General features: G+C 39.5%; 2 protein-coding genes across 2 annotated transcripts in view; one reads left to right on the top strand and one right to left on the bottom strand.

The window, feature by feature from the left end:
• Positions 1-6,615, bottom strand: part of scn4aa (sodium channel, voltage-gated, type IV, alpha, a) — a 72,080-nt gene extending 65,465 nt beyond the window's left edge. Inside the window, exon 1 of the mRNA XM_034193389.1 lies at positions 6,391-6,615. The gene's annotated coding sequence lies outside the window, so the exon portion shown is untranslated. The remainder of the gene's footprint in view (positions 1-6,390) is intronic.
• Positions 6,616-6,685: 70 nt separating this feature from the next.
• Positions 6,686-24,578, top strand: dydc2 (DPY30 domain containing 2). Its single transcript, XM_034193388.1, has 7 exons — positions 6,686-6,752; positions 15,544-15,680; positions 15,802-15,956; positions 17,658-17,780; positions 18,809-19,138; positions 20,330-20,416; positions 24,347-24,578. Exons 3-7 carry the CDS (start codon positions 15,810-15,812, stop codon positions 24,368-24,370), a joined length of 711 nt encoding a protein of 236 aa, XP_034049279.1. The 5' UTR covers positions 6,686-6,752; positions 15,544-15,680; positions 15,802-15,809; the 3' UTR covers positions 24,371-24,578.
• The last annotated feature ends 595 nt before the right edge of the window (positions 24,579-25,173 follow it).

Raw genomic sequence — 25,173 nt, 5'->3', positions numbered from 1 at the left:
AGGAGATTTTTTTAATGAAAGACGTGCGGGCGGATTGCAGCGTCGGCTCGCAGCCGCCGCGATGCTCCACCACAGGAAAAACACCTCTGTTGGAAGCCTTGAGGACAAGTTGGAACATCTCCAGCTGATAAACAATTTCTCATATACTCACTCCACTGAAAGCCATCAAAAGCCAACTGGATTTTAACAAATGGTTATCAACACGGAGGTGTTTTTCCTGTGCCGACGCGCGGACCCGTCCGCACGTCTTTCATTAAAAAAATCTCCTTTAACAGTGGAATATCTGGATAAAATGCTGAAGCCGACTTCTTCTGAATCGTCTCTGTTCTCTCACGACGTCCTGGATCAATAGAGCCTGAAATGTGGAGGTTTTAAGCTTGAAACAGGCTGATGACGCTGCCTGAGAGCGCTGCACGACGTCTCGCACCGTGAAAAGTCCTTAAAGCGACAGAATCACCTCAAAATCTCTCATCAGCTGTTAAAATTTTCACTGAAAACCAGCTTAATTTTTCGAACCATGTCCACTTCGATGTGTCTCACAGGTTTAGAAAAAATTTTGATCAAACAAAGCGCCAGTCTCTCAGCAACTTCTCAGACAAAGGAATTCCGACGAGGGGCTGGACGACTCCTCCCACAAGGAGTGCTCACAGGCGAATGACGTCACCGACAGGCATGGAAAAACTCACGCATGCGCACGAGGGTTCAAGCATGTCTGACGTAAAAACATATGAATGAAATCCATATAGTTTTTGAAAAAAATAAAAAGGACCTATACTTTACGGACAGACCTCGTATATGAGGTCTGTGAGAAAAGTATCCGACCTTATTACTTTTTTTAAAAAACCATATGGATTTGAATCACGTGTGATTGCATCAGCCAAGCTTGAACCTTCGTGCGCATGCATGAGTTTTTTCACGCCTGTCGGTTGCGTCATTCGCCTGTGAACGTTGGAAATGATCTGGTTGTTTCAGCGGGGTCTGAGCATGTCGATCAGCGCTGGGAGCCGTCCTTAAAGCGGCAGTAACACTCCGTAATCTGTTTAATCCCCATAAAATCGTCCCTGAAAGCCATATTAATTTTTCGAACGGTGTCCACCTGGAGGTCTCTCACAGTTTCTGGAAAAAAATTGATGCAGCAAAGCTCCAAATCGTTCAGACATTTATTCGCAATAAAAATCCAACGAGAGGGGTGGACCAGTGCTCACACAAAGCCTGCTCACAGGTGAATGACGCAACCGACAGGCGTGAAAAAACTCACGCATGCGCACGAATGTTCAAGCTTGGCTGACGCAATCACACGTGATTCAAATCCATATGGTTTTTGAAAAAAAATAAAAAGGTCGGATACTTTTCTCACAGACCTCGTATATATAATATATATTATATATATATATATATATATATATATATATATATATATATATATATATATATATATATATATATATATATATATACATACAAATACATAATGGAAGGGGTGTGGTTGTCGAATTACAACTTGTCTACCATGCTCCTCCAAGGTTTCTGTGGTCTCTCTTGTGCTGGTGAGCTGAAGACAATAATTCTATTCTCTTCTATTCCTAATCCCTTGTTCCAACACGTTTGTAGTTGTACTTATAATCTCCATCTCCCTCATCACATTTGAGTCTAACTGTTTGTACCTTACCAAACTGGACACCCTTCAATCCCTGATTGTACCTTGACATCTTGTCCATGAAAAATCACAGACAGGACTGGTGACAAGGGACAGTCCTGATGGAGTTCAACAACCACTGGGAACAGGTCTGATGAAATACAGAAAATGCGAACAAGCTCCAATTTTGGTCCTATATGGTTCGGAGGTTTCTATACTCCATACTCCCGTAGCACCTCTTACAAGACACCTCAGAACTTGTAGACTACTTGGGCATACTGCCACACCCTCTCCAGTATAATGGAGGAGGTGTGGTTGCCGAATTACAACTTGTCCACTATGTTCCTCCAAGGTTTGACTAACGGTCTGTCTCCTCTGTAACCCCATATAGGCTTTCCAAGGAGGCTGAGAATATTTTGAACACACTCTCTAAATGGTAAATAGACTGCATTCATATATCACTTTTCCATCTGCATCAGATGCTCAAAGCGCTTTACAATGATGCCTCACATTCACCCATTCGTACAGACACACTTACACACTGATGTCAGTATGCTGCTATGCAAGGCGCTCACTACACATCGGGAGCAACTTGGAGATTTAGGACCTTGCCCAAGGGCCCTTAGTGATTTTCCAGTCAGATTGGGGTTTGAACTGAGGATCCTCTGGTCTCAAGCCCAACGCTTAATCACTAGACCATCACCTCCCTAGTTACCTTTTTAAAAGAACCAGCACCCCAATTTGTCAATACAGAGGTTGTGTCCCAGATGTCCAGGCAACACTGTATAGGTGTGTCAACCACGACAACCCAACAACATCTAGATACTTCAGTGTCGCCCACTTCTGGCTACTCGCCACTGAGGAGTTTTCTTTCTTTCGTTTTTTGATGACCTCAGTGGCTTCCCCCAGGAAGATGGGATCGGATCCACCGGAGCCTTCCATCCCTTCCTCCTCTGAGGGGAGCATGTCTATGTAGCATTGAGGAGATTTTCAAGGTGTTCCTCCAGTGACTTCACATCTGCTTCACCCACAGTTTCCAAAGTTCCATAGTTGTAATTCATGCAGAACAGTTGAAGAGCAGAGATATGGCACGTCGTGAACATCCACAGCATCACAGTATCATTCCCACCTGCCATGAAGACATGAGCTAAAAATACATCTTATTCCCTACGGAAGGAGGCAGAGTGGAGCTTGAGAAGGTTGAAAGTGTCCACACTGGATTTAACAGCTATATGTCCGGACACAGATGACTCGGATGATGTGCTGCTTGTGCACATTTCTCTGATATATTTTTTTTTTCAAGTGGAATCAAATGGTTTTCATTGATATGAAAGTGAATGTACACTAATAAGACCAACACACACATGCACACACACACACACAGAGATTTAAAAATCCTTTCTGAGAGGCAATAAATCTGAATTTCTGAGTGTGACCTAAGATCAATTACAAATCTGTGTTCCAGCTATTATTAGAACAAAGCAAGTCCCATATGTATTTAATTTCTTTTGGCAAAGCACTTGATTCTTTGAGGGGGGGGGGGGGGGGGGGGTGCATTTCTGAGCATAAAATCACATCATTCTACAGTCTAAATTAAAATCATTTCTTCCGCAGTAATGAAATACAACAAAATGAAATTCAATTAGGGAAGACAAGGGACAAGTGTAACAAATGTGTTTCAGCACCTACGTATAATAGGCATTTTTTACACTTTCACATTTTTTTATCCAGAAATTGATGAGAGCAGTTAGTGTACCCCAACTATATCTTTCCTTCTATTCCACTCCCACAAATGGATACAGATAATATGATGAGAGGAACGGCTGAACATGACTATGATGAACAAGGCTGCAGTCATCTGAAAAAAGTAATTGTCCCAAGCCCCTTTGCATGGAACAGTTTTCCCGCACCAGAAAAATGGAGAGCGCTTATGAAATAACTGATGGTGCAGCAGCAACTGCTTCATGACTGCCTCACAAAGCCGCCCATAGGTGAAGAAGACTGTGCTGCCGATACTATTGCTGATGTGCTTACTTAAATTAGAATATTGTCCCAGAGGTCTAGAAATCTGTTGTAGTTCTAAGATTTATTGAAGGTGATGATTCATCAAAATTAGACAATTACTGCCCAATCACTTAACTATCAGTCCTGATTAACATTTTGGAATCTTTGGTCTGTGATCACTTAAAGCAGTTTTTAAATTAGTAACAATATTTTGTGTTTGATTTTCAAAAAACAGGACTGTTACTGCTACAATACATAGTAATAATATAGTTAATGCGCTGGGTAATCAGAAATCATGTGGTGCATTATTCATAGATATATCTAAAACATTTGATGCAGTTTATCATGAAATCTTATTGCCATGTTTGGATAGTATGGTTTTGTCTGGCAGTGTTTTAGGATGGATTAAAAATAGCTGAAGTAACAGATGTCAGCAAGTAGATCTCAATTTTTTTTTGTCTCAAAAGCTGACTGTTGGATTGGGTGTGCCTCAGAGCTTTATTTTAGGACCCCTGCTGTTTATGGTGTACATTAATGACTCTGGCAAGAATGTTTTAAATGCTGTTAAGCATTTTTATGAAGATTAGACCGTTATCTATTTTTCTGCACTATCACTTGCTGAGGATCTTTCAAATCTACAGAAATTATTTGGAACCGCTCAGCAAAATGCGAAATCTTTAAGGCTATGAAATTTTGTAAAAATCTGACACAGATATCACCTTTGTTGCACTTTTGACACTGCTAGACACCAATCGAATTAGTTTTGCCATATAAATATTTTGGTTTTATGTTGATAACTTTTCTTTGAAATTGCATGTCAAACAACTCATAAAGAAGTGGAAGTTGTTTTGTTTGTGTGTGTGTGTGTGTGTGTGTGTGTGTGTGTGTGTGTGTGTGTGTGTGTGTGTGGTGTGTGTGTGTGTGTGTGTGTGTGTGTGTGTGTGTGTGTGTGTGTGTGTGTGTGTGTGTGTGTGTGTGTTTTAGGAGTAGCATGTGCTTTACACAGGAAGCAGTGAAAAATTAGTTGGTCGCCTTTTTATCTATTTTAAATTATAGAGAAAACGTTGCATTTATTTGATTTTGTGTATCATTCTGCATTAAGATTTATAATGCCAGATACTCAATGCATCATTATGAAATGTATGAAATGGTTGGGTGCCTTACTTTTTATGCAATGAGAAATTAATTAGTTAATCTAAAGCTTTTATTGGACAGCTTTCTTTATATTTGTCAGCATTTTTAAAACAAAAAGTTTACATTCACACTGTACATGCAGGTATGTTATTTTGGATGTTCCAATAGTATGAAGCAAAGTTAGTAAGGCACCTTCTAGTTGTTAGACTCAGGCAGTATGGAATGAGGAACAACTGAAGCGAGAGCTTTTCTTCTGTTTTACCAATTGTAAGATATTTTAATGAATTATACTATTCTGTTTGTTCTTCTTTTTTATTGAATTTTGATTCAGCTGTCTTGTTGGTCATTGTGTGCTGTCCTCTTATCCAGGATCCATTTGCAAAAGAAACAATCTCAATTTCCTTTATAAATAAAAATAAATAAAAGCCAAGTCACCCTATAATATTTTTTAGCGGGAGATATATCAACTGTCTATCAGCTTTTGGTATTTATTTATTTATTTATTTAAATCTAAAGCATAAACTTTGACATTTGCAGGTTTTATTTGCCTTGTTAACTGTAAATAAACTCTGTAGAAGAACTTATACCCATTATTGATGAATGTGACTCCCCAATGAGGATCAAAGCAGAGGCTGAAAATATTCTACTGCTTGCCAATTTTATTATATGCTAGAATTGCGTCAAGAGGAAATGGGTGTCGCATCATCTTTGTGTTACTGGTTTATATGAAAAACAGCTATTTTGTCATATTTGATGTGAAAGCAAATTATATCATGTCTTTAGTAGAGACACTGGATATTTCAACCAGTATCATGTTATTCCACCTTTTATAAATTGATGTCAAATATATAATACATAATAAATAACAAATATTTATATATCTTTATAATGAGCACAAAATATCACTTGTGTAAAAACATTAATTATAGCCCACTTTAATTTTGATTATTTGAAAAATAAAACAAAAAAGACCCATTAATCAAATCTAAATGAACCCCGAGGGGTTGGTGGTTGAGTGGCAGGCATGCAAGTGGAGGCTCCTCAGTTTGATTCCCTGTCAAATGGGGAACTCACTAAGGTGCCCTTGAGCAAGGTCCCCAAATTGCTCTCAGGGTGCAGTCAGGCAACTTCGATGCCAACATGCTGACATGTAAGTATGTATGTAAACAGAGGCATCATTGTGAAACACTTTCAGCATCTGCATGAAAAGTTTATACAAATACTGGAAATTTACCATTTAACCTGAAGCCCAGATGCTTGACACTGAAGACAAGGAGTTTTTTTTCATGCCATAATTCCTCAGATTACTTTGAGATGTGTGCAGTTACAAGAAAGTATATATCACTAACAAGTACTACCACAACTTGCTCAGTGTTACATTTGTACCGGTCTCCCCTACATTCTGACGTGTACAGTCTAACCAAAAGGAAGGAAAATCTAAGTATAACAGAAAATGGCTGTGACTGTTTATGAAAAATGACGAAATTTTAAATAATAAACAGCTGACAACTCATTCCAAAGTTAGATTATTTCTTCAACTTTCACTTTTTTCTGGAGAGAACACAAACGTCATCTTCAGGGAGACACGCGAGGAACAAACAGGCAGGTGGACTTACCAAGCGAGGTAAATAAAAGTAATAATATTCCTACAATATCCAGACCACTTTGGAGGAAAAGTGGGTTTAAAGTCAATCCTGAGGCCGTAATTGTCGTCGTGTGGGAGTCCGTGCGGAGCTGCAAGACAGCTGTTGCTGACGCGTCCTGCAGTGAAACCAGAGAGTTGCTTCAGGTAGGATCAGGTCAGACATCTGACGCTCAGGCGGCGGAACACTTTCTGGTTCCCACACAGCTGGTAGCTCCTGAACGCGTCTCCAGCAGGTTCCTGATCTGAAGTTCTGACAGGCTTCAAGATCTGCAACCAAATCAGGGTACAAGATCTGCAACCAAATCAGGGTACAAGCTCTGCAACCAAATCAGGGTACAAGATCTGCAACCAAATCAGGGTACACAATCTGCAACCAAATCAGGGTACAAGCTCTGCAACCAAATCAGGGTACAACATCTGCAACCAAATCAGGGTACAAGCTCTGCAACCAAATCAGGGTACACAATCTGCAACCAAATCAGGGTACAAGATCTGCAACCAAATCAGTGTACAAGATCTGCAATCAAATCAGTGTACAAGATCTGCAACCGGTGCTCTGCAGCTAAATCAGGGTACAATATCTGCAACCAAATCAAGGTACAAGATCTGCAACCAAATCAGTGTACAATATCTGCAATCAAATCAGGGTACAAGATCTGCAATCAAATCAGGGTACAAGATCTGCAATCAAATCAGGGTACAAGATCTGCAGCCAAATTGGGGTACAAGATCTGCAACCAAATCACGGTACAAGATCTGCAACCAAATCAGGGTACAAGATCTGCAATCAAATCAGGGTACAAGATCTGCAATCGAATCAGGGTACCAGATCTGCAATCAAATCAGTGTACAAGATCTGCAATCAAATCAGTGTACAAGATCTGCAATCGAATCAGGGTACCAGATCTGCAATCGAATCAGGGTACAAGATCTGCCACCAAATCAGTGTACAAGATCTGCAACCAAATCAAGGTACAACATCTGCAATCAAATCAGGGTACACAATCTGCAACCAGAATAGATTGTAAGATCTGTAACCAAACAAGATCTGCCATGAAATAGTTTTCTAATTATTAAACATATATTCAACAACAACAACACAAATAAATAAATGCAACACTTTTGTTTTCATTCCCATTTTCACGCATTGAAATCAATGATGGAAGATTACGTGCAAGATGTTCACTTTGTTCACATTTGGTGCACTAATTTGCTAATCTGCCTCAAACATATTTTCCAAGAAATTAGCAGTACATCTAAACAGGCGTCACAATTGCAGTTGATATGTCACCCCACCGGCCACACATTATATTTTTTATGATTATTAAACCATAACCTATTATTGGCATTCTTATATACTGTTCATATAATGTTTACAGGCATTATGGTTCCAATAATGTTTAATTGAATCATTTTGATTTTTGTAATACTACTGAATTTGAATGCATTTGCAGGTACTGTAGGCCACATGTGGATTTAGCCAAAACATTTTAGGGTGGCTTCCTTTTGATTAATGTTAATCCCCCCCCCCAAAAAAAACAAAAAAAACAAAACAATGTAGCAATGTTAAATACATATGAATTAATCCGAAAGTGAGCCAGCTCACATTCTCGGCCATAAAAAAAAAAAAAAAAAAATAAGTAAAGAAATACTCTATGAGGATGTGAAAAGTTCACATTTTTCACATCCAAAGATAATCATGTGAATAAATAAATAAATGAGCATGATCATGTTTACTTAACAATTTCAAAGTGCAGAAATTGATGACACTTCGGAGTTTCGCCAACAGAGGGCAACATTTTGACTCTGAATTCCACTGTTTTTTAGTTTTATAAACATTTTTGTAGATTTCATTATTAGTATTATTATAGCTCAACAAGTATATTTATCCTTTTTCTGATGATAAGGCTCGTGCAAGATTGATTTTAATGCGATTTTCTCAAATATCCTCTTTATATGTGTACATAGTCCCATCAGTGCACTGAATGCAATTTGACTGGTTGAGGCCTCTTGTCAATATGAAGGCTATATTTAGTTGAAAGGTGTTTAGTATGATTATATGTGGAAAATGATATCTAGGATTACAAACGGTGTTTCTTTGAAATGGACCCTGCTGCAATGTTTCCGCCTTCTCGACACATGAGCGTCAGTAACAGTCCAGCCTGATATCATCATCTGACAGGGTAGTTTTTGCATTCCTCCCATGCCATTAGTTTTCTTTAACTGACAACTAATTGCTTTATGCATTTCAGTGCAGAAATCATTGAGTTTACAGTATTTGTATAAATGACAAAGATAGTCAATTCCCCAGTTTCCTTAGAACTGTCACTACTATTCAGAATATCAAATCAAATCAATTTTATTTATATAGCGCCAAATCACAACAAACAGTTGCCCCAAGGCGCTTCATATTGCAAGGCAAAGCCATACAATAATTACAGAAAAACCCCAACTGTCAAAACGACCCCCTGTGAGCAAGCACTTGGTGACAATGGGAAGGAAAAACTCCCTTTTAACAGGAAGAAACCTCCAGCAGAACCAGGCTCAGGGAGGGGCAGTCTTCTGCTGGGACTGGTTGGGGCTGAGGGAGAGAACCAGGAAAAAGACATGCTGTGGAGGGGAGCAGAGATCAATCACTAATGATTAAATGAGGAGTGGTGCATACAGAGCAAAAAGAGAAAGAAACACTCAGTGCATCATGGGAACACCCCAGCAGTCTAAGTCTATAGCAGCATAACTAAGGGATGGTTCAGGGTCACCTGATCCAGCCCTAACTATAAGCTTTAGCAAAAAGGAAAGTTTTAAGCCTAATCTTAAAAGTAGAGAGGGTGTCTGTCTCCCTGATCAGAATTGGGAGCTGGTTCCAGAGGAGAGGAGCCTGAAAGCTGAAGGCTCTGCCTCCCATTCTACTCTTACAAACCCTAGGAACTACAAGCCTGCAGTCTGAGAGCGAAGTGCTCTACTGGGGTGATATGGTACTATGAGGTCCCTAAGATAAGATGGGACCTGATTATTCAAAACCTTATAAGTAAGAAGAATAATTTTAAATTCTATTCTAGAATTAACAGGAAGCCAATGAAGAGAGGCCAATATGGGTGAGATATGCTCTCTCCTTCTAGTCCCTGTCAGTACTCTAGCTGCAACATTTTGAATTAACTGAAGGCTTTTCAGGGAACTTATAGGACAACCTGATAATAATGAATTACAATAGTCCAGCCTAGAGGAAATAAATGCATGAATTAGTTTTTCAGCATCACTCTGAGACAAGACCTTTCTAATTTTAGAGATATTGCGCAAATGCAAAAAAGCAGTCCTACATATTTGTTTAATATGTGCATTGAATGACATATCCTGATCAAAAATGACTCCAAGATTTCTCACAGTATTACTAGAGGTCAGGGTAATGCCATCCAGAGTAAGGATCTGGTTAGACACCATGTTTCTAAGATTTGTGGGGCCACGTTTTATCTGAGTTTAAAAGCAGGAAATTAGAGGTCATCCATGTCTTTATGTCTGTAAGACAATCCTGCAGTTTAGCTAATTGGTGTGTGTCCTCTGGCTTCATGGATAGATAAAGCTGAGTATCATCTGCGTAACAATGAAAATTTAAGCAATGCTGTCTAATAATACTGCCTAAGGGAAGCATGTATAAAGTGAATAAAATTGGTCCTAGCACAGAACCTTGTGGAACTCCATAATTAACCTTAGTCTGTGAAGAAGATTCCCCATTTACATGAACAAATTGTAATCTATTAGATAAATATAATTCAAACCACCACAGCACAGTGCCTTTAATACCTATGGTATGCTCTAATCTCTGTAATAACATTTTATGGTCAACAGTATCAAAAGCAGCACTGAGGTCTAACAGAACAAGCACAGAGATGAGTCCACTGTCTGAGGCCATAAGAAGATCATCTGTAACCTTCACTAGGTTATTGATTAAACTATTGATTATCTCGTCAATAGTTTTATATCCTCATTGAGGACAACTTTGGATGCTGTAGCTCCTCTGAAAAAGAGAGCTTTAAATCAGAAGTGCCTGACTCCGTGGTATAACTCACAAACTCGCAGCTTAAAGCAGGTAACCTGTAAGTTGGAGAGGAAATGGCGTCTCACTAATTTAGAAGATCTTCACTTAGCCTGGAAAAAGAGTCTGTTGCTCTATAAAAAAAGCCCTCCGTAAAGCTAGGACATCTTACTACTCATCACTAATTGAAGAAAATAAGAACAACCCCAGGTTTCTTTTCAGCACTGTAGCCAGGCTGACAAAGAGTCAGAGCTCTATTGAGCCGAGTATTCCTTTAACTTTAACTAGTAATGACTTCATGACTTTCTTTGCTAATAAATTTTAACTATTAGAGAAAAAAATTACTCATAACCATCCCAAAGACGTATCGTTATCTTTGGCTGCTTTCAGTGATGCCGGTATTTGGTTAGACTCTTTCTCTCCGATTGTTCTGTCTGAGTTATTTTCATTAGTTACTTCATCCAAACCATCAACATGTCTATTCCTACCAGGCTGCTCAAGGAAGCCCTACCATTATTTAATGCTTCGATCTTAAATATGATCAATCTATCTTTATTAGTTGGCTATGTACCACAGGCTTTTAAGGTGGCAGTAATTAAACCATTACTTAAAAAGCCATCACTTGACCCAGCTATCTTAGCTAATTATAGGCCAATCTCCAACCTTCCTTTTCTCTGAAAAATTCTTGAAAGGGTAGGTGTAAAACAGCTAACTGATCATCTGCAGAGGAATGGTCTATTTGAAGAGTTTCAGTCAGGTTTTAGAATTCATCATAGTACAGAAACAGCATTAGTGAAGGTTACAAAAGATCTTCTTATGGCCTCAGACAGTGGACTCATCTCTGTGCTTGTTCTGTTAAACCTCAGTGCTGCTTTTGATACTGTTGACCATAAAATTTTATTACAGAGATTAGATCATGCCATAGGTATTAAAGGCACTGCGCTGTGGTGGTTTGAATCATATTTATCTAATAGATTACAATTTGTTCATGTAAATGGGGAATCTTCTTCACAGACTAAGGTTAATTATGGAGTTCCACAAGGTTCTGTGCTAGGACCAATTTTATTCACTTTATACATGCTTCCCTTAGGCAGTATTATTAGACGGCATTGCTTAAATTTTCATTGTTACGCAGATGATACCCAGCTTTATCTATCCATGAAGCCAGAGGACACACACCAATTAGCTAAACTGCAGGATTGTCTTACAGACATAAAGACATGGATGACCTCTAATTTCCTGCTTTTAAACTCAGATAAAACTGAAGTTATTGTACTTGGCCCCACAAATCTTAGAAACATGGTGTCTAACCAGATCCTTACTCTGGATGGCATTACCCTGACCTCTAGTAATACTGTGAGAAATCTTGGAGTCATTTTTGATCAGGATATGTCATTCAATGCGCATATTAAACAAATATGTAGGACTGCTTTTTTGCATTTACGCAATATCTCTAAAATTAGAAAGGTCTTGTCTCAGAGTGATGCTGAAAAACTAATTCATGCCTTTATTTCCTCTAGGCTGGACTATTGTAATTCATTATTATCAGGTTGTCCTAAAAGTTCCCTGAAAAGCCTTCAGTTAATTCAAAATGCTGCAGCTAGAGTACTAACGGGGACTAGAAGGAGCGAGCATATCTCACCCATATTGGCCTCTCTTCATTGGTTTCCTGTTAATTCTAGAATAGAATTTAAAATTCTTCTTCTTACTTATAAGGTTTTGAATAATCAGGTCCCATCTTATCTTAGGGACCTCATAGTACCATATCACCCCAATAGAGCGCTTCGCTCTCAGACTGCAGGCTTACTTGTAGTTCCTAGGGTTTGTAAGAGTAGAATGGGAGGCAGAGCCTTCAGCTTTCAGGCTCCTCTCCTGTGGAACCAGCTCCCAATTCAGATCAGGGAGACAGACACCCTCTCTACTTTTAAGATTAGGCTTAAAACTTTCCTTTTTGCTAAAGCTTATAGTTAGGGCTGGATCAGGTGACCCTGAACCATCCCTTAGTTATGCTGCTATAGACTTAGACTGCTGGGGGGTTCCCATGATGCACTGAGTGTTTCTTTCTCTTTTTGCTCTGTATGCACCACTCTGCATTTAATCATTAGTGATTGATCTCTGCTCCCCTCCACAGCATGTCTTTTTCCTGGTTCTCTCCCTCAGCCCCAACCAGTCCTAGCAGAAGACTGCCCCTCCCTGAGCCTGGTTCTGCTGGAGGTTTCTTCCTGTTAAAAGGGAGTTTTTCCTTCCCACTGTCGCCAAGTGCTTGCTCACAGGGGGTCGTTTTGACCGTTGGGGTTTTTACGTAATTATTGTATGGCCTTGCCTTACAATATAAAGCGCCTTGGGGCAACTGTTTGTTGTGATTTGGCGCTATATAAATAAAATTGATTGATTGATTAATTGATCATCTATCTCACTCACAGAGTTTAGGTAGCTACTCTGCCCTGTGCTGGTATATAGCATTGGAGAACATAAAGAAGGAATCATATCCTTAAACCTAGTTACAGCGCTTTCTGAAAGACTTCTACTGTAATGAAACTTATTCCCCACTGCTGGGTAGTCCATCAGAGTAAATGTAAATGTTATTAAGAAATGATCAGACAGAAGGGGGTTTTCAGGGAATACTGTTAAGTCTTTAATTTCCATACCATAAGTCAGAACAAGATCTAAGATATGATTAAAGTGGTTGGTGGACTCATTTACATTTTGAGCAAAGCCAATCGAGTCTAACAATAGATTAAATGCAGTGTTGAGGCTGTCATTCTCAGCATCTGTGTGGATGTTAAAATCGCCCACTATAATTATCTTATCTGAGCTAAGCACTAAGTCAGACAAAAGGTCCGAAAATTCACAGAGAAACTCACAGTAACGACCAGGAGGACGATAGATAACAACTAATAAAACTGGTTTTTGGGACTTCCAATTTGGATGGACAAGACTAAGAGACAAGCTTTCAAATGAATTAAAGCTCTGTCTGGGTTTTTGATTAATTAATAAGCTGGAGTGGAAGATTGCTGCTAATCACCGGCCCGTGCTACGAGCATTCTGGCAGTTAGTGTGACTCGGGGGTGTTGACTCATTTAAACTAACATATTCATCCTGCTGTAACCAGGTTTCTGTTAGGCAGAATAAATCAATATGTTGATCCATTATTATATCGTTTACTAACAGGGACTTAGAAGAGAGAGATCTAACATTTAATAGACCACATTTAACTGTTTTAGTCTGTGGTGCAGTTGAAGGTGCTATTTTTTCTTTTTGAATTTTTATGCTTAAATATATTTTTACTGGTTGTTGGTAGTCTGGGAGCAGGCACCGTCTCTACGGGGATGGGGTAATGAGGGGATGGCAGGGGGAGAGAAGCTGCAGAGAGGTGTGTAAGACTACAACTCTGCTTCCTGGTCCCAACCCTGGATAGTCACGGTTTGGAGGATTTAAGAAAATTGGCCAGATTTGTAGAAATGAGAGCTGCTCCATCCAAAGTGGGATGGATGCCGTCTCCTAACAAGACCAGGTTTTCCCCAGAAGCTTTGCCAATTATCTATGAAGCCCACCTCATTTTTTGGACACCACTCAGACAGCCAGCAATTCAAGGAGAACATGCGGCTAAACATGTCACTCCCGGTCCGATTGGGGAGGGGCCCAGAGAAAACTACAGAGTCCGACATTGTTTTTACAAAGTTACACACCGATTCAATATTAATTTTAGTGACCTCCGATTGGCGTAACCGGGTGTCATTACTGCCTACGTGAATTACAATCTTACCAAATTTACGCTTAGCCTTAGCCAGCAGTTTCAAATTTCCTTCAATGTCGCCTGCTCTGGCCCCCGGAAGACAACTGACTATGGTTGCTGGTGTCGCTAACTTCACATTTCTCAAAACAGAGTCGCCAATAACCAGAGTTTGATCCTCGGCGGGTGTGTCGTCGAGTGGGGAAAAACGGTTAGAGATGTGAACGGGTTGGCGGTGTACACGGGGCTTCTGTTTAGAACTACGCTTCCGCCTCACAGTCACCCAGTCGGCCTGCTTTCCCGGCTGCTCGGGATCTGCTGGGAGGGAACTAACGGCGGCTAAGCTACCTTGGTCCGCACCGACTACAGGGGCCTGGCTAGCTGTAGAATTTTCCACGGTGCGGAGCCGAGTCTCCAATTCGCCCAGCCTGGCCTCCAAAGCTACGAATAAGCTACACTTATTACAAGTACCATTACTGCTAAAGGAGGCTGAGGAATAACTAAATATTTCACACCCAGAGCAGAAAAGTGCGGGAGAGACACGAGAAGCCGCCATGCTAAACCGGCTAAGAGCTAGTAGCTGCGCTAAGCTAGCGGATTCCTAAAAACACGCAAAGTGAATAATGTGTAAATAATTTAGAGGTGATTCAGCAGAGGGAGTGCTTTAGTTAAGGCACGTGAAGATTACACTGTGAAACAAATCGTTATCTAGTTAACTAGATCAATCTAACTGCGCAGATTAAAGAGCTAAGAGATACAGCAAAACACCGCTGTGCTCCGGAACAGGAAGTGATACAATACCGCAGTGAGAGCCAGCCACCAGTCAATATCAATATAAAACTCTGTTGGAAAGTGTCGTGCGGTTTGATCCCTGCATCCTACAATTTGTGTGCACTGTGCTGAAGTGTCCTTGAGCAAGACACTGAAATCAAATTGCTCTGAGTACACAGGTCAGGATCTTCCAAGGAACATAATGGCATGAATATGTAAATGTGAATGATAGTTGCTTTACATAAAAGTGTCCACAAAATATAAATCCTGTTATGGGTCCAGCTATTCTTGGAGGTGGACTATGCCATGATGACACTAACTGTAATTAGGCTGTTTGTATATATATATATATATATGCGTGTTTGTAATGATTACAGTGTTTTGTCTGTATGTTTGGAGTTGAGGTTAGTCTGTTTTAATCATTTTATTTTTTATTGTGTAATGTTGGTTAAATTGTGGTGTCTTTTTAATGTGGTAAAGCACTTTTTAAATGTTTTTATTTTGAAAGTGCTATACAAATAAAGTTCTTTTTCTTCTTCTGCTAATTATTATTATAATATTGTTATCGCTGCCTTTCATTTTCATGTTAGTTTCACTTTGGCGAAACAGCGCCCCCTGTTGTATATCAACTCGGTTGACAGGACTGTTGGGTCTTGGTGGTTCACGTGACAGTTACTATGGAGACATTCTACATCCAGACCGTGATCCAGAGTCAGCGAGTAAAAAGGTTTGTTTCGGTTGCTTTACTTAATGTAGAAACAAACAAATAAAAACAGAAAGAACACCTGCAGCAAAGTATTAACGTTAATCTGTCACATACATATTTACTGTCACAAGTTCTGCCGCAGAAAATACCATGGACTCGGAATATTTAAAGCGACATTTGGGACAATGTCTCGCCGAGGGACTAGCGGAAGTAGCCGAGCGGCGACCTGCGGACCCCATCCTATATTTAGCCCACTGGCTTTACAAATACAAAACAAACAAAGAATACGAGGCAGAGGTAAGAAATATCTCTATTTCTCTGTCTGTCTGGTTCTCAACGTGAACAAAAATTACACCATGCGGGTTTAGAATTTGCCAGCCTAAATCATAATACTTTTTACTTTTATTTTGAAAGGTTTGAATGAATAACAAACTTTCTTCTTCTTCTTCTTCTTCTTCGTCTTCTTCTTCTTCTTATTATTATTATTATTCAGAAGTTAACAAAGTTACTGGAGCTGGAATTAACGATTACACTTGTCAGGACAAAGAAAAAAGTAATGTGTACATTAAGTGAGGAAAACACTGTAAACAACAGAGTTCCCTCAAAGAAGCAAACCTAGACTGTCTGATCCAGAGTCTGACAGAACCACTGAGTCAAAAAATGTTTTAGTTTTATGTAGGAGGCAAAACACCTGTTCTTGCACATCACTTAAGTGTTACGAGAGTTCTGGTTTTGTGAAGTGTGCCCTTTTCAGTTGAATCCAACCATGTGGGCATATAAATAGATTTATTTTGTTGTTGTTATTTTTTGTAAATAAAAATGCATTAATAATTATTCAAGTTGGTGCCACAAATTTATGGGTATAGGTCATGATTTTCCACCCTGATCTGTTACACTTTGTTAAAAAAAAAATCTGAGATATCAGCATGAACGTCCACGAAATTTAACACGTTTACGACAATTCTTGGATATTTGTTAGGCTTGGTGGAGGCATGACTCAAACAGGGTAGGACACAAATGCAAACTCTCACAAGCAGATGGAGTAAGAAAAAAGGTTTAATACAGAAAGCAAGCAGAGATACGGTACACAGAAGGTCAGGCAGCAAGGCAGAGGTAGCAGACAGTCGAGAGGCTGACGCGTGGTCCAAGAAATAAGCAGAGGTCAAAAATACACGGTGTGGTGGAGTTTCAGTGGCAGAGACAAAATCAAGGTAAAAACAAGGCAGAGTCAAAGTACAGGCCAGAAGAAGAACAAGGCAAAAACAGGACTGTAGAAAAAGGATGGAACGTAAATGTAATTCAACAAACCGGCAGTGAGAAAACAAACATAAAGCCCTTAAATAGAACCGGTGGTGATTAGGAAACAAGACACAAGTGCGGGAGAACAATCTGGAAGGGGGTGTGGCCCACAGAAGGAGCAAGACACACTCATTCCATATCTTGAACACTACTGTAGACAAGAGCATGCAGTAAGACAAAGGCAAAGTGAACAGGACCCAACTAAAAGATGAACCATAGACCACAGTGATCTAAACAAAATACCAAAAGCAAAGATGAACAAAAATCCAAGTCCTAATAAATAAGAAATAAAATAAAAAAGACCAAACACCAAGGAATGAGGAATGAAACTGGGAAACAAATGTAAGAACTGAAAAGGGATCAACAAGTAAGTAAAGCCTAAGGCTAAACTAGAACGGAACTCACAAGTGGCGTAAGAATAATAGATAATACAATCAATGATTACAAACTGGCAAAACAAACTACAGGCTGGACATCAAAAAAGTGAAAAACAGAAAAGAAAACCAGTGACTACAGGAACACAAACAGATTATCAAACGCTGAAGATCAGAGAGGGAGGCATGGATACCGACATGAGACAAAAACTATAACAGGAGCGCAGAACGGGCAGGATCATGACAATATTACTGAAAACTGTAACTGCATGATGTTATAGAAACACTACAATGATAATATTTTATTACCTTTTTGTAACTTCAGAAAAAAGCCAGTTTGGCTCTCCTGGAGCAGGAGCAGGTAAAAGCCAGAGAAGAGGCGCTGCTGGAGGAGAAGCTAAGGGAGAAGGAGCAACGACTTCAGGATGCCTTGGAGGACTCAGAAAAAGTAGGATGAGTTAAAATTCCAAATTTTATGTATTTTACTTCAGGCTTTAATTAGAAAATATAGGGGGAAAATGAATTATGCTCCATTTCAAATGGTTCTGTTCTGTATTTAAAGCAAAAATAGTTTATGTTCAAATCATTCCATGAGTCATTATAAAAAGATGCATTGTTGTTTTGTGTCAAATCCTCTGGCACATTTTCCAAACATTATGGTAACACAACAAATTTGTGGATACATTTTAGATTGGAAGGATGTGAAAGTTGGAATTCCATTTTTTTTTAAATGTGCATTTATCATTTGCTGTAACATTGAGTGTTGCACAGTCATACAAATGTTATGCACTCACTGCATGTTTAAATCTATTTTGACAGTTGAATCAGTGCAATAAGAAAATACATGTATCACACATTTTTAACTTGTTTCCAACTTCAGGTCTCATACATGTTTATTGGAAAGTAACCATATGTGTCCTAAAGCTGATATTTTTTGATCAGCTAAACCACATCCCAAATTATTTTATTGTTTGAAGACAACCTGGTCAGTGTACCACAAGCAATTTCACTTTTATGTGACTATTGTAAAGTACGGAGCTCAGTACTCCACTCAAACACTGCATGATATTTTGGGCTTCAAGAACAGATCAACACATCAACAGATCTCTGAGAAGGCACAGGCAGGCTCAGATGCAGCCCCACCAGCCATAACAGGAGTTGCTGAACAGGACACACATGTGCAAGAAGAGAAACCAATCCCCCCTGACCCAGAAAACTCACAGGGCAAAGTGGCACTTCAAACCACACTTCCAGAAAATGACGCCAAAGAGGAGGTGATAAAACATAGATCTTAAATCAGTGTGCTTCTGGTGGTGGTCCCTCAGCAAGGCTTTGAATTGTGGTGCTTTTTGACCTTTGGCTTGAGCTTGTTCCCGTGGGCTGGGTGTGAGGCTCATTTATGTGCATGATTAGCCTTATGTGGTGTGGCAATAGGTGTTAAATGACTGATGTCTAAGGAGATGGTATGTCTTCCAGATGAAGGGTCCAGATAAAGACACGGATCACGAGTCTGTTGACAATCAACTTGAGGAGGCATCCTTGTCTGAGGTCAAAAAGGAGTGGAAAGAAACACCTGTGGAAAATCCTGAGGTAGAACCAAGTGGTGATCATGTAGAAGTCACAACAGAGGAGGAGCCAAGCAGGAATCTAGCAGATGAACAAAACCAGCAGGAGGAGCCAAATACCAAACAAGAAGACAAAACAACAGATGAGGGAAGCATCAAACAAGAAGAAGACCAAACTGAAAAGGAGGAGCTGAGCACCAATCAAATAGAGGTGAAAGAAGCTGACCAAGATGAAGAGAAGGTGATGAACCTATTCTACCTCCTGTTGTGTTCACCTCAAGATATTTTAAAATAAGGTAATATAAGATGTGCGAGTGTCACTATGAGGTTAAAATTGACCTTGTTGCTCAATTTGTGGTTACTCTGTAGTTGGTTCACTTCAACCGCCTACAAAGAAACCACCTGAAACCACTGATCCTGATCTCATTGATCCATTACAATGAGCTCCCACTGAAGATCAGAAGAGAAGAGTTACATGAGCCACAAGATCAGATCAGAAGAGTTACAGGAACCACAAGATCAGTTCAGAAAAGTTACAGGAATCACAAGATCATAAAAGTTACAGGATTGACGAGATCAGATCAGCAGAGTTACAGGATCCACAAGATCAGATCAGAAAAGTTACAGGAATCACAAGATCATAAAAGTTACAGTATCAACAAGATCAGATGAGTTTGCAGGGGTGGCCAAGTTCGGTCCTCGAGAGCCACATTCCTGACACTCTTAGTTGTCTCCCTGCTCCAACACACCTGAATCCAATGAAAGGCTCATTAAAAGGCTGCTAACGAGTCTTTCATTGGATTCAGGTGTGTTGGAGCAGGGAGACAACTAAGAGTGTCAGGAATGTGGCTCTTGAGGACCGAACTTGGCCACCCCTGAGTTACAGGATCCACAAGATCAGCTCAGAAGAGTTACAGGAACGACAAGATCAGATCAGAAGAGTTAAAGGATCCACAACATCAGAATAGAACATACAAGACTCAGAGAAGGTAATGCAGCTGGAGTATGAGGATAAATGCCATGAGGAAGCAATTAAAAGGCAAAATTTGAGGTTAAATAAAAAGGTCCAAATTAACAGATGAAGGCCTGGAGGCAGATGGAACCTGAAAACTCTCTGTATGTAGTTATCATAAACAAACTACAGAGAGACCTGATCATTTGAAATCACTGATCCTGATCTCAATGGTCCATTAGAATGAGCTCCCACTAAAGATCAGAACAGAAGATGTACAAGAACCACAAGATCAGAACAGAAGGTACAAGACTCAGAGAAGGCAATGCAGCTAGAGTATGAGGATAAATGCCAAGAGGAACAAGTTACAATCCGTTATAAACCATAAGTGAACCTCGAACTTTCATAACCCAAAATGATAAGCAAAGGCATGTTCATATTTTTATTTCTGACTTTTTCTTCATCACACCCTTTTTCCAGAAGATCCCTGAAGTTGATGCTGGCAAGTTGAAGTCAGATCCACAAAGTGAAAGTGTCGAACCAAACCAGGCTTTTCCTGCTGAAGAAGTAATTATAAAAAAAAAAATCAACATCACGCTCACGAAAGCGTGTGTCATGTTAATGCATCACATCAATGCAGAACGTTTCAGGTGAAGCGGAAGAAAAAGGACAAAAATGTAACATCAATAAACCCATTTTCTATACTTACTTCAGTCAAGGGTCACAGGTTGCCTGGACCCTACTCCAGCAGACATGGGACGCGAGGCAGGGTACACCGTGGACAGGATGCCAGTCTGTCACAGGGCTAAATGTAACAACATTTCTTAAAATAAAATTAACCACTTATTTGTAAATAATTCATAAAAAAATAAAATAAAATAAATCCTGTGTCATTCAGTCCATTGTCCACAAGACCATGTCAAAATGCTGAAATGTCATATTTACACTGGTGTACATATTGGTACTCCTGACTGGCCAGTCTAATTGGACAGGGAACGGGGCTACATGCTCACAGGTTACTTTCTAGGCAGATACTGGCATTAAACTCATTTCTTTCATTTCTTTTATCGTCAATTCTACATGTAGATTATTGAGTTGGTGAATGACTGACAAGCAAAATTATCGGGATATTTGATCTCTTTTACAAATGTTGTCCTCACTTTACAATTTCGTGCAAGGAATGCTTACCTCATTTTGTCTGCCATGGTGCTGGCTTATAGAGAGTTACCGGTTGTCATCGTACACTCTACAAACTGTTACTAGGTGAAACATTTTTACACTTAAAAATATTGAGTAAATTAAAAAGCTGTGAAATCATTTAATTATACTTGATGATCTTGGTAAATCTAAGTAAAAATATTAAGTATATTAGGCCTTTCAAAATATTCTGAATGAAATTTACCAAACAAATTACGTATATTTCAAAAAATATAATTTGTTAAGAAAATGCTAATTTAGTGCAATTAAATAAACTCAAATAATAAATGTAAAGTTAAGATAAAATTAACTGTTAAAATTTTTAGGGATTTCATTTGGTATATCCAACTCAAACAATGAATTGAATGTGTTTCAGAGATTTTTATTAAATCATTATAGTTGTTTCTTACTGTTATATACAAAGCCACTGAATTACTTTTTAGAGTGTAACAGTAATCAGGGTGCAGATTACTTTAGCTGTTTAGTGACAGGTGCAGGTCCATGACATGTCACCGTGACATGCTTTCGCATCACCATGCTTTCTGTGATATGAGAATTGTAGCAGCAACATATTATAGGATGAAGTTAAATTCATGTGAGCACAACTGAAAATGTCCTTCCCCAATGAAATTTATACAAAAACGTCTGATGGGTTTTCAATTAAGTTTTAATTCAATTACATTGCCTTGCAAAAGCATTCGGCCCCTTGGTATTTTACACATTTTGCATCACCAGTTATTAATGATGAAGTGATATAGAGGAGGATTTTCCTTCACCAAAACATCAGTTCTGGGCTTGCATCTCAGATATACCTTCAAGCATATTGTAGCTGAACTTTCTGGTCTTCTTTTTAGGAAAATCCTCTATGTCACTTCATCATGAGTGCCCTTTTATTGTGTGCAGCCTAAGGCACACCTGTGCAATAATCATGCTGTCTAATCAGCATCATGATATGCCACACCTGTGAGGTGAGGTGGATTATTTCAGCAAAGGAGAAGTGCTCACTAATTCAGATTAGACAAGATTTAGCAATATTTGAGAGAAATAGGTATTTTGTCTATATAGAAAATGTTTTAGATCTTTGAATTCAGCTCATGAGAAAATGGGAGCAAAAACAAAAGTGTTGTGTTTATATTTGTTCAGTGTAGTTTGCAGTAAGGTGGAAGATAGACCTGAAGTTGCGATTAACAGAACCCAGACTTGACAGCAACTCGATTTTTTTCCTCTTCCACTTCATATATGAAATGTTGTTTAGCTAATTAGTGTAGGAAATAAGGAATTACACTGCTGCAGTATATGTGTTCATTAGCTGCTGAAAAAAATGTAATAACCTTACAGTTAGAAGATTAGGTATGCACGGTGCATCCAGAAAGTATTCACAGCGCTTCTCTTTTTCCACATTTATGTTTCAGCCTTATTCCAGAATGGATGAAATTCATTTTTTTCCTCAAACTTCTACACACAATATCCCATAATGACAATGTGGAAGAGGGATTTTTAGATTTTTGCACATTTATAAAAAATAAAAAAAAATCACATGTACATACACTCAACAAAAATATAAACGCAACGCTTTTGGTTTTGCTCCCATTTTGTATGAGATGAACTCAAAGATCTAAAACTTTTTCCACATACACAATATCACCATTTCCCTCAAATATTGTTCACAAACCAGTCTAAATCTGTGATAGTGAGCATTTCTCCTTTGCTGAGATAATCCATCCCACCTCACAGGTGTGCCATATCAAGATGCTGATTAGACACGATGATTAGGGCACAGGTGTGCCTTAGACTGCCCACAATAAAAGGCCACTATGAAAGGTGCAATTTTATCACACAGCACAATGCCACAGATGTCGCAAGATTTGAGGGAGCGTGCAATTGGCATGCTGACAGCAGGAATGTCAACCAGAGCTGTTGCTTGTGTATTGAATGTTCATTTCTCTACCATAAGCCGTCTCCAAAGGCGTTTCAGAGAATTTGGCAGTACATCCAACCAGCCTCACAACCGCAGACCACATGTAACCACACCAGCCCAGGACCTCCACATCCAGCATGTTCACCTCCAAGATCGTCTGAGACCAGCCACTCGGACAGCTGCTGAAACAATCGGTTTGCATAACCAAAGAATTTCTGCACAAACTGTCAGAAACCGTCTCAGGGAAGCTCATCTGCATGCTCGTCATCCTCATCGGGGTCTCGACCTGACTCCAGTTCGTCGTCGTAACCGACTTGAGTGGGCAAATGCTCACATTTGCTGGCGTTTGGCACGTTGGAGAGGTGTTCTCTTCACGGATGAATCCCAGTTCACACTGTTCAGGGCAGATGGCAGACAGCGTGTGTGGCGTCGTGTGGGTGAGCGGTTTTCTGATGTCAATGTTGTGGATCGAGTGGCCCATGGTGGCGGTGGGGTTATGGTATGGGCAGGCGTCTGTTATGGACGAAGAACACAGGTGCATTTTATTGATGGCATTTTGAATGCACAGAGATACTGTGACGAGATCCTGAGGCCCATTGTTGTGCCATACATCTAAGAACATCACCTCATGTTGCAGCAGGATAATGCACGGCCCCATGTTGCAAGGGTCTGTACACAATTCTTGGAAGCTGAAAATGTCCCAGTTCTTGCATGGCCGGCATACTCACCAGACATGTCACCCATTGAGCATGTTTGGGATGCTCTGGACCGGCGTATATGACAGCGTGTACCAGTTCCTGCCAATATCCATCAACTTCGCACAGCCATTGAAGAGGAGTGGACCAACATTCCACAGGCCACAATTGACAACCTGATCAACTCTGTGCGAAGGAGATGTGTTGCACTGCATGAGGCAAATGGTGGTCACACCAGCTACTGACTGGTGTCCCCCCCAATAAAACAAAACTGCACCTTTCAGAGTGGCCTTTTATTGTGGGCAGTCTAAGGCACACCTGTGCACTAATCATGGTGTCTAATCAGCATCTTGATATGGCACATCTGTGAGGTGGGATGGATTATCTCAGCAAAGGAGAAGTGCTCACTATCACAGATTTAGACTGGTTTGTGAACAATATTTGAGGGAAATGGTGATATTGTGTATGTGGAAAAAGTTTTAGATCTTTGAGTTCATCTCATACAAAATGGGAGCAAAACCAAAAGCGTTGCGTTTATATTTTTGTTGAGTGTAAGTAATCACAGCCTTTGTAATGAAGCTCAAAAGTGAAAATACCAAAAATATAAACAAGAATTCTGAATTATTTGAAATGTTTTTTAAAAAATGTCTGTAATGTCTATATCTTGTTTTTATGTTTGCCTTTCAGGAAGAAGAAACAGATCGCACGTGATCAAATCAGGAATCGGCCATTTACATACTGAGCAAAACTCCCAAAACACAACTGCGGTGTGATCTTTATATACTTGCATAGTTATTCTGAAGAGAAACATTAGTGTTACATAGTTTTCATATTCACACTCAGATGGTCTCACCAACAGTGACATCCTGTGCTTTGTGCGACACATCAGAGCATGTATTAAAAAACAGCAATGTATAAGGCAATTGAGATGTTAATTCAAACTGAAAGAATGAATAAATATGACACCTATATTTCTGGCATTTGACTGAAGCCAAAAGAGTTCTCAGTCACCTGAGGGGCAATGCTGATGGGAGCAAAAATAGAGTTTATTGGATATTTAATTCCTGATACTATTAAAACAGAGCTGCAGAATGGATAATATAGTGACATTTTGAGGGTTAAACAAGCTGTATAAGTGAGTATCATCACCACAGCAGACATATAAGAAAGAATTCAAGGCATGCAAAGGGAAAAGGGAAGCATATATAAAATACATAAAGTAGGTCCCACAACAGATCCTTGGGGCACATCATGAATAGCACTAGAGTACACATAATTATCGAGAACTAAACAAGTCTTGAGATAAAATAAGCGCGTGTACCAACTCACCTCATCCAAAGGCTTCTCAGTCAGGATATCGTGATCAGTTTTGTTGAAGAGGCATAAAACAATAAAAGACAGATTATTCTGCTGTATATTAAGATATCATTAGAAAAGATAGTGAAGCGCAGCCCATGAAAAGCAGACTGAAAGTCAAGAATACTATGATAATCAGCTTTTCTAAAACCTTGGAA

The sequence above is a fragment of the Thalassophryne amazonica genome, chromosome 18, assembly GCF_902500255.1.
Source record: "Thalassophryne amazonica chromosome 18, fThaAma1.1, whole genome shotgun sequence".
NCBI lineage: Eukaryota > Metazoa > Chordata > Actinopteri > Batrachoidiformes > Batrachoididae > Thalassophryne > Thalassophryne amazonica.
The sequence above is the reverse complement of the archived record's forward strand: the minus strand, read 5'-3'. Positions and strand labels throughout refer to the sequence as shown.

What these genes read in the sequence shown, in the direction of transcription:
- dydc2 (XM_034193388.1), top strand. Translation starts at nt 15,810, where the DNA reads ATGGACTCGGAATATTTAAAGCGACATTTGGGACAATGTCTCGCCGAG. An exon ending in CCTTGGAGGACTCAGAAAAA is followed by an intron (nt 17,781 to 18,808) that starts GTAGGATGAGTT and finishes TATGTCTTCCAG; the next exon opens with ATGAAGGGTCCAGATAAAGA. An exon ending in AGGCTTTTCCTGCTGAAGAA is followed by an intron (nt 20,417 to 24,346) that starts GTAATTATAAAA and finishes TTTGCCTTTCAG; the next exon opens with GAAGAAGAAACAGATCGCAC.